Source organism: Nyctibius grandis, chromosome 1 (assembly GCF_013368605.1).
Source record: "Nyctibius grandis isolate bNycGra1 chromosome 1, bNycGra1.pri, whole genome shotgun sequence".
Classification (NCBI taxonomy): domain Eukaryota; kingdom Metazoa; phylum Chordata; class Aves; order Nyctibiiformes; family Nyctibiidae; genus Nyctibius; species Nyctibius grandis.
Window position 1 is genome coordinate 67,231,745 of NC_090658.1, and position 9,635 is coordinate 67,241,379.

A 9,635-nucleotide genomic window follows, 5' to 3' on the forward strand; every position below is an offset into this window, starting at 1 on the left:
TCTGATTTGTGACTCTTAAGATAAGCATTTAGGAGAACAGCTCATCAACTGAAATCTCGAAGAAAGATGAGGTATGAGAGCTCACATAATTTTTCTCCTACAGAAAACAGATCAATATTCTAGGATTGAAGAGACAAATATATCCTATACAGTATTTACAGACTGAAGTGAACTTGAGGGATTTCTTTGTCTACACATCTTTTTCTACCACTACTTTAAAATTATTAATATTACGATGTATACAAAATACAAGAACTGTATTTTACAAAATGCTCTAGATAGATAGATACAATAGAATGCACAAAATAAAATTGATGGTATCATGTAATTTAGTTAATTTAAGAGATAATTAAATTTACTTTCAACTGCTTTGTTTTCAATATTATTTGCAATGAATTTTATAATAGCTTTCAGTTATCAGATTTCATGTACCATTTCAGAAAAATAATGGGTTGCAGTTGGTCCCTATTTAAGCCAAGAGAAAGTTTGCCTCTGAATTACTGCATTTCACTCAGTAATTTAATTCATGCTCTTGACTAAATTTATCTTGTATTCTCATGTTAGGATTTGGAATCTTTTGGAAACTCGTGAAAATTAAATCTGCCAGTGGAAGTGCATCTCCAAAAGAAAAATCTAATAAAGGATTGATTATGCTTTCTCCAAATATCTCGAGGGATGTGACTGATTGCTCTGAGTTTGGAAATAGATCCTGTCCTGAGAGCTTTAGGTCACCAGGAGTACGAGGGGTAATATATCTATTCATAACAGCAGCCTTCATTCTCACCGTCTTAGGGAACCTGGCGATAATCATTTCCATCTCATATTTCAAGCAGCTTCATTCTCCAACCAATTTCCTCATCCTATCCATGGCCATCACGGATTTCCTGCTGGGCTTTGCTGTTATGCCCTACAGCATGGTGAGGTCTGTGGAGAACTGCTGGTATTTTGGGATGACATTCTGCAAAGTTCATTACAGTGTTGACTTGATGCTCTGCTTAACTTCCATTTTCCATCTTTGTTCCATTGCTGTGGATCGGTTTTATGCAATCTGCCATCCTCTACTTTACACCAGCACCATGACTGTCGCAGCTATAAAACGAATCGTAGCCGTGTGTTGGTTGCTGCCTGCTGCTTTTGCTTTTGGTGTGGTTTTCTCAGAAGCTTATGCTTCTGGAATTGAGGGATATGAAATGCTGGTTAAATGCTCGAGCTTGTGCCCTATTGTGTTTAACAAACTGTTGGGGGCTGTTTTATTTACAGTTGGTTTATTTGCTCCTGCTTGCATTATGATAGGGATTTATGTTAAAATTTTTACGGTCTCCCAAAGGCACACATGGGAGTTGAGCCAGGCACACAGGCACACAAAAGCTGATAAGAAAAATGAGCTGTCTAAGAGTAAAGATAGGAAAGCTGCCAAGACTTTGAGTATTGTTATGCTGGGTTTCTTAATATGTTGGTTTCCTTGTTTTTTTGCAATCTTAATTGATCCATTTTTAAATTTCTCTACTCCTTTACCTTTGTTTGATGCTCTAAACTGGCTTGGGTATTTAAATTCTTTCTTCAATCCATTAATATATGGCTTTTTCTATCCATGGTTTCGGAAAACATTTAAATATATCTTAAAAGGCAAAATATTTAACCCACATTTTCGTACAATAAAAGTTTTATCTGAAGATCAGTCATAGTAATAGATTCTACTACTGACAGCAGCTCTAGAAATAAAGAAGTAACAGTGGATTACTGGATATTCATGGTTCAGTAAGCAGTCTGACATGCATAATATGAATTTTATTATTCAGTCTTGTAGAATTATCTCATCAAATATTTCTTTAATAAAATCAGACTCATTTTGTATGAAATTTATTTACTATTTGAGTTCGCTCTTAATAAGTGATACACTTCCAGAAGTTTGTCTTTCTAGAATCTCCTAATGCTTTGGGGTTTTTTTAATTTCAGGAAGTATTTATATACAGTCCATAAACTCAATATTTCACCTAATCTTGTATGCATGCAGCTAATCTTTCTCAAGGTTCACCATCAATAATCTCCTAAACTGAATACATCCCAGGCTAATATGGTGACAGTCTTTGTCATCCTTTTGTGACTGGGGTATTAGCAGATGTATAGAGTCTGCTGTTATTCTCAAGCAAAAAGAATTTGAGTGTAATTTTGGCTTGAACTTGATCTTTTCCCCTGAAAACAATAGAATCAGGTTTTCAGCCCTTATCCTCCGTGTGCCTTGTACTCGTGGAGGAATACTCGTGAATGAGAGTACTGCTCACACTCAGGTATGTGCTAGTCTTTTCTTTGTTTGGACATCAGGCTCCAGATGTTATAAAATATGCTTGCTGACAGCTCACCCCATATTCACCCCACCACATTCTAATACTGAACTGGAGCCTCTAATTGAGGTCCTTGCCATGCTGAGCTCCCTCTGAAGTCAGTAAGAATCACTGCCAGAATTCACATCAGTTACATGCCTAAAATAAGGTTGGCTGAATTGTCGATACTGAATGCAGCTACTGCAGTCCTTTTATTGTGAATTGTACCTCTGGCTTACCTTTTGTGGTATGCACACAGTGTATACTCTATCCTTATTAAAGTCTGACCACCAAAAAGCCACCCACATGTTTACTCACTTCTTGGTTATCGCATATAAATTAGTATGGCATGCCAGTGACAGCTGCTCATTTTCTTTGCTGAAAACTTTTTAATGGATCTGTCATAACGTGAACACATTCTATTTTGGATCTGGAGAATCCCAATTTCACCCCAACCCTGAAACACTTGAGACAGCAAGAAGCTGGAAGGTCACAGACTTGTCTGGGGTGGTGTGTAAGGCTCTCACCTTTCGTAATAAGAAACATAAAACCCAAGGTCTTGTAAGTTGATGCAAATACTCTGTGCACATTTGCCACTAGCTGAACAGCCAGAGCAGGGAACAGAACAGGGCTGGATGCAATAAAGACTTTAGGCGTGTAGAAGTTGGATAATACCTTGTCCTACATCATTGCTCAGTGCATGTCCAGGGAGATCCCTGGATTAAACAGGAGGGCAGCGGGAGCGGTGCTCATGGAGAGCAAGAAAACTGAGCAGCAGGTTGCTTGCAGCCAATGGCCCAGCCCTGAGGAGCTGGATCTCTTTAACACAGCCCAGCCCTGACTTTCGGAGCCTGTGCTGTTACCTCAAGTTTGTCTAGGCTCACCTCAATCTCTTTTTGCTCCTCAGTGCTTTCCTAGGGGCCAGCTCTCTGGAAGCTCTGGTGAAGCGGAGGGCAACCTTTGCACACAGGTCACACGACATGTTACTGGCCAGGGTACCATTTGGCATGCTATCAGGAACTTTCTGCTTCTCCTTTTGAAGCTGAGCCACATGAAATACACAGTGTTTGGGGGCTATATGGAGAGCTCGCAGCATGCCAGTACTGGCAGGGAGAGGGGATCTCCATGCCAGGTGATGGGGGACGTGACAGAGGCAATGCTGCAGCCAGCTGTGCCAGGTCACATCTGCATGCAGCTCAAAGTGGCTTCTTCAGAGAAACTTGCGTGCCATCAGATCTGTCTTTGTGTTAAAGCTAGTCCATGAGGGGTTTTTATTGAAAGCTAACACATGCTAAATGTCCCTGACATCCTTCCAACAGTGAAACCATGAGTCAGATAATGGGCCACAAAAAATTATATATAACACTAGACTTGGAGGCAGCTACACATCCTCTTAAGTGTCTTCACAATGTTTGCTGCCAGCAGTATTTGCCACTATGCTCAACTATTCTGCAGAGTAAGTTTTAATCCCTCCTGTTAGTTACACAAGAATGTATTAAGCTAATGTTAGATGTCTAATTGAGTCTCTAAGTACACATTTAGGCACCTCTGAAAATTATTCCACATATTAGATGTCTCGCTGGTGACACATGATGCAATTGGAGACATTTTAAGTAATGATTAAGTTACTTCATTAACATATAGCATACATCATTCAGTCAGCCCAATACATTACATTTCCTACAAAGACATTTCTTCCAGACTACAAATCTTCATGGAACAATTTTGAGCTATCTGTGAGGCTCCAGTGTGTCATGTCCCTGTGTGTGTCCAGTGTGTGCCCTTGGATGTTAGAGTAGTATGAACTTAGTCAGTCTTGCTACCCAACTTGCAGCCTGCAGCTAGACCTTCTTCAGTAGTTCTTCTGGCCAATGGGTCTTGCAGATCTGTCAGATGATGGGATTTGGTTCCTGAAAGACTTTATGGCATGCCATGCTATTCCACCTGCTGTTCAGCTTGATGCTGGTACTAAACTTGGTGCTAAACAAAGCACTGCTTTGCACAAAACCCACAAAACCTGGGACATCAGAGTAACAGGGATTTTTTTTGTGGATCACACCTGCTGGTGCACAGGAGAACCTGTGTGTCTGTGTTTTTTGCTATAAAATATTCATCACATTCAGTTCAATGGGGTACACCATTTATGTTCAGATGCAAGCACTGCAGATCTCTTCATTTCTTCCCCTCCTTAGATATCATGGTAAGTCGTTTTTTTATTTTTTCTAAACACATGCTCACCCATTAATCTATTTTTCCAAACTTACACAGTGAACTGTTATAGCATGAATTCTGGTCTATATCAAATCTAGACCATGTTCTTCTCCTCAGGGAAGCAGCAAGAAGGGTTAGGACTTCTTGTGTCTTTTTTTACTGTGAATGATTCCAGCAAGAGCTAATGTTGCCCTCAGAGGATAGATTTCCAATCCTGGATTCAGGAGGCAGTTCAAGCTACCACATCCAGGGGGCACCTCAGTCTGAGAGCACCCCCATGGTCCTCTTCCTCTCTGGTACATCCCAGTTTGAACACGCAGGAAACGCTTAAGAGCATCCCAGCCAGGTAATCCACACTCAGACTCCCTCTCGCAATGCCTCTAACAGCAACATTCAGAGCTGTCTTCAAAGCCAGTGATCTTTATTCAAACAATTGCTATATTTTTATTCTTAAATGGTTTGTAACTCAGCAACTCACAGGTATTATCTGCAGTGTCTGCTTGCGGTCAGAATAGTTAAGTTCACTATTATTTTTTTTCCTTTTGATCTTTTCTGTCACAGACTAAACTGTGAGAAAGGATTTCCTACCCCCTTGTGGAGTCCACAGGCAAAAGCAGCTTTAAAGAAAAAGGTCGACATCTTATATTAAGACAGGGGTAAAAAAAAAAAAAAAAAAAGTTAAATCCTTGGGTTGCAAAAACACCAGCTGAAAACTTTTTGAGAAATAGATCGATTTATTTTTGCAGGGTCTGTGCTGATTTTTATTTTATACCTTAATAGTGCAGAGCACTTAACAAATATTTAGCATGAAGTCACTGCTAGAACTATGGTTCTGAAAGGCAGGCATGTTCTGGTGGTGAAGAAAGTGAGCAATAACACAAAACATCCAAATGGCAATTCTCCGGAGACACTGCAGCAGCATTTCCAAAATAAATTATTCAAGATTTATATTAAAGGCATTAATTTTTCTATTCAAAATGAAATTTTCTTTGCCTCGGTCTTTAATGTCAAGACAGGTTGTCCTCAGGAGACTTGGCCTCCAGAGCCTGAAGTTAGGGACGGGGGGCTGTGTGAACCTCCCAGGATCCAGGAGGAGACGGTTAGTGACCTGCTGTGCCAGTTGGACACCCACAAGGCTGTGGGCCTGGATGGGATTCACCCCAGAGTAATGAAGGAACTTGCCAAACCACTCTCGATTATCTACCGGCAGTCCTGGTTAACTGGAGAAGTTCCAGCTGACTGGAAATTAGCAAACGTAACACCCATCTACAAGAAGGGTCGGAAGGATGATCCAGGGAACTATAGGCCTGTCAGCCTGATCTCGGTGCCAGGCAAGGTGATGGAATAGATCATCCTGAGTGCCATTACACAGCACATGCAGGACAATCGGGGCATCGGGGCCAGCCAACATGGATTCATGAAAGGCAGGTCCTGCTCGATCAACCTGGTCTCCTACTATGACAAAGTGACCCGCTTAGTAGATGAGGGCAGGGCTGTGGATGTAGTCTATCTAGACTTTAGTAAGGCATTTGACACTGTCTCCCACAGCATCCTCCTAGACAAACTGGCTGCCCGGGGCTTGGATGGGTGGACTCTTCAAAGGGTTAAAAAGTGGCTGGATGGCCGAGCCCAGAGAGTGGTGGTGAATGGGGCAAAGTCCAACTGGCGGCCGGTCACTAGTGGTGTTCCCCAGGGCTCAGTTCTGGGGCCGGTGCTGTTCAATATCTTTATAGATGATCTAGATGTAGGGATTGAGTGCACCCTCAGCAAATTTGCAGATGACACCAAGCTGGGTGGCAGTGTCGATCTGCTGGAGGGTAGGAAGGCCCTTCAGAGGGATTTGGACAGGTTAGATAGATGGGCCGAGACCAACGGCATGAGGTTCAACAAGAACAAGTGCCGGGTCTTACACTTCGGCCACAACAACCCCATGCAGCGCTACAGGCTGGGGGAAGAGTGGTTAGAAAGCGGCCCGGTGGAAAGAGACCTGGGGGTGCTGATCGACAGCCGGCTAAACATGAGCCAGCAGTGTGCCCAGGTGGCCATGAAGGCCAATGGCATCCTGGCCTCTATTAGGAATAGTGTAGCCAGCTGGTCTAGGGAAGTGATCGTCCCTCTCTACTCGGCACTGGTGAGGCCGCTCCTTGAGTACTGTGTTCAGTTCTGGGCCCCGCACTTCAAGAAAGATGTTGAGCTGTTGGAGTGAGTCCAGAGGAGGGCGACCAAGCTGGTGAAGGGTCTGGAGGGTCTGACCTACGAGGAACGGCTGAGGGAGTTGGGGTTATTTAGCCTGAAGAAGAGGAGGCTCCGAGGTGACCTTATTGCAGTCTACAACTACCTGAAGGGAGGTTGTAGTGAAGTGGGAGTTGGCCTCTTCTCCCGGGCAACTAGCAATAGGACAAGAGGGCACAGCCTCAAGCTTCGCCAGGGGAGGTTCAGGTTGGACATCAGGAAGAATTTCTTTACAGAAAGGGTTATTAGACATTGGAATGGGCTGCCCAGGGAGGTGGTAGAGTCCCCATCTCTGGATGTGTTTAAGAAAAGACTGGACATGGCACTTAGTGCCATGGTCTAGTTGACAGGGTGGTGTAGGGGCAGCGGTTGGACTCGATGATCCCTGAGGTCTCTTCCAACCTGGTTGATTCTGTGATTCTGTGTGTGATTCTGTGATTCTGTGAAAACATGCCAAAGAAGTCAGATAAGTTCAGATAAATTAATGCTCAATAGTCAGCGTCCAATTTTCAGTTATAATGTTTTTTTGACAAAAAAAGGCAACATTTTAATCAGCTTTAGTGAAAGTTAAGTAAATGAAAGTAACTGTTCCAAGAAAATCCTGACAAAAGGGCATATACAGCTCTAACTGTAATATATTAAAATTATTTATTCTTCCATTTACATAACCTAATCAAATAATATTCCCACTGGATCAGTTCTGTGCCAGTCTTCATGGCTGCAGCAGCAGCAAAGCATCGATGAAGCATTACAGAGAAAACTGACATAGAAAAGGATGTGCAGTTTCTCAAGAGACAGCCATGAGTCTTAGCTATATATAAACCAAGAACATTCCAGTTTATCTGGTAAGAAAGGAGGGATGGTTTCAGTTGTATTATTAATTACACATTTCCACCAAAATGCATGATGGAGAAAATCAAAGCAGCTTTGTATTTCAATAAGAAAAAGAATATTTAAACACAAAAAAATCAATCTGGCAGTGGTCTGGGGAATAGATGGGAACGGGAAGGAGAGGCAGGGGAAGAGAGCCTTCTGAGGCAGAAGGGGAGAGGAAAATAGGCAAATGTTTGTTTGATTCTGATGGGGAGCAGCATTCCCTCACTCTGTGCCTGCAAGCAGAGGCTGGAGCTCCAGCTCGCAAGGGAGGCCAGTCGGGAGGGGAGCAGCTGGCCTCTACCACCAGCCCACATCAGCATTTCATACTGGGCACCTGAAGGACTTCTGAGCTACACCCTGTGCTTGCAATCCTGCCCTCAGACTCTTCCATTTCAGAGCCCACACGTAAGTAGGCTGACAGTGCAGGTACCTGACATCAGCAGAGCTAAGGGCCAGATTTTGTCCCTTGTCCCTGAGCTCAGATGCTGAGTGACAGAGGTGACAGTCACAGCACTTGTGACTGTCACATTTGTCTCTAGACCTGATGTAACACTGCAATCATGCTGGTTTAAAGATACTTCTGAAGATATAAAGATGCATTTTAAATAAATCAGGAGAGGCAAGATTTGACCCAAAAAAGGGATTGTGTGTTCAAGAACTTATTTTTAAGCAAACCTTTTCCCTACAGATCTTGTTCTTCAATGTTTAAGCAATTTTGTTTTATCTGGTTTTCTTCCCCAGGACTGGCTGTGTTGCAATACTTTGGCAAGTACTTCATGCTGCCAAATCATGACTTCACCCAGCCTCTGGACCTCACAGCTGCTGTAGCATTACTTTGACTTTGTTAAGATTTTAGGGCCTAGAAATGCAAGGCGTGGGCTTTGCCCCTGTGCTATGCACTCACACACACGGGTGGAACTGTCCGGTCCAAGACGGGGGGAAATACATCTGTGGCTGCTTCCATCCGTCATCTCCAGCATTCCACTCTCCCACCAAGTTTCTGGTCTGCTCCACAGTCAAAACTGACTTTTCCTCGGTGTCATGTTATGCCCCGCAGCAGAGCCAGCTCCATCAAATCGTGCCGGTACCTTGGGGCTCTCTCCTGCAAACTCTACACATCTTGTGATGCAGTTGTGTGTAGCACCTCGCCTTCCTGTCTGATTTCGCTCTCTTGACTGTAATTATACCGTCTTTGACCCACTGCGGTACATCACCAAAATGACCATTCCTATGATAGAAGTAATTTTCTTGGTTAGCTAGTCAGTTTTATTCTTGTTTGCCTTTAGCATAGTTTTCTCAGGGTTAAATACCGATATTATTGGAGAATATACGGCACCTATTGCCTGCAGCAGTTTCTGTGTTTCTCTCACACCTAACAAATGCTGAGGAGTGCTGGCTTCTCCCTTTGCTTCCTCTTTTCCTGTCACAGTGATGGTAGAGACACAAGTCCACATATTTTCCGTAGCAAGAAAACATTCCAGAAAAATTACTAAAATTCTCCATGTGTCACAAGAATAAGAATTCCTTCAAAACCAGAACAAGGTAATGGAAACGTCATGTGTAATCATGGAAATTTGTGGTGTTTTTTGTTGGTTGGTTGGTTTTCTTCTTTTTGGCTGCCTTTCTCACAATAGTTGATCTTTTTATTAACTTCTCAGCACCGAAGTACTTGTGCAATGCCGCCTTCTGTCTGGATTATTTCAGCTCTACCTGTAGCCCCATCATTTATGTTTTGTTTTACCCTTTGTTTCAAAAAACCTTTGAAAATTATCATTGTAGGTGCAATATTCAGACTCTTCTATTTTCAATATACTCTACTGCCTTCCTGTAAAAACTTGGTTAACTAGTCCCGCCCTTTATAAATAAATTAGCAACTCCTGGAATTACTGTCAGAAAACTTTGCAAATATTTATATGTGTTCTTTTATCTTTACAGTATTTGCATATACTGTCAAATAAAAAAAAACAGGTAACTTATGACTGGACTTACATTCAG

At 42.5% G+C, this 9,635-nt stretch overlaps 1 protein-coding gene across 1 annotated transcript; it reads left to right on the forward strand.

Moving 5' to 3' along the window:
• The first annotated feature begins 650 nt into the window (after positions 1 to 650).
• Positions 651 to 1,685, forward strand: LOC137660926 (trace amine-associated receptor 2-like). The gene has a single exon (XM_068396152.1). It carries the CDS (start codon positions 651 to 653, stop codon positions 1,683 to 1,685), a length of 1,035 nt encoding a protein of 344 aa, XP_068252253.1.
• The last annotated feature ends 7,950 nt before the right edge of the window (positions 1,686 to 9,635 follow it).

Coding starts and splice junctions, on each gene's coding strand:
- LOC137660926 (XM_068396152.1), top strand. CDS start 651: ATGCTTTCTCCAAATATCTCGAGGGATGTGACTGATTGCTCTGAGTTT.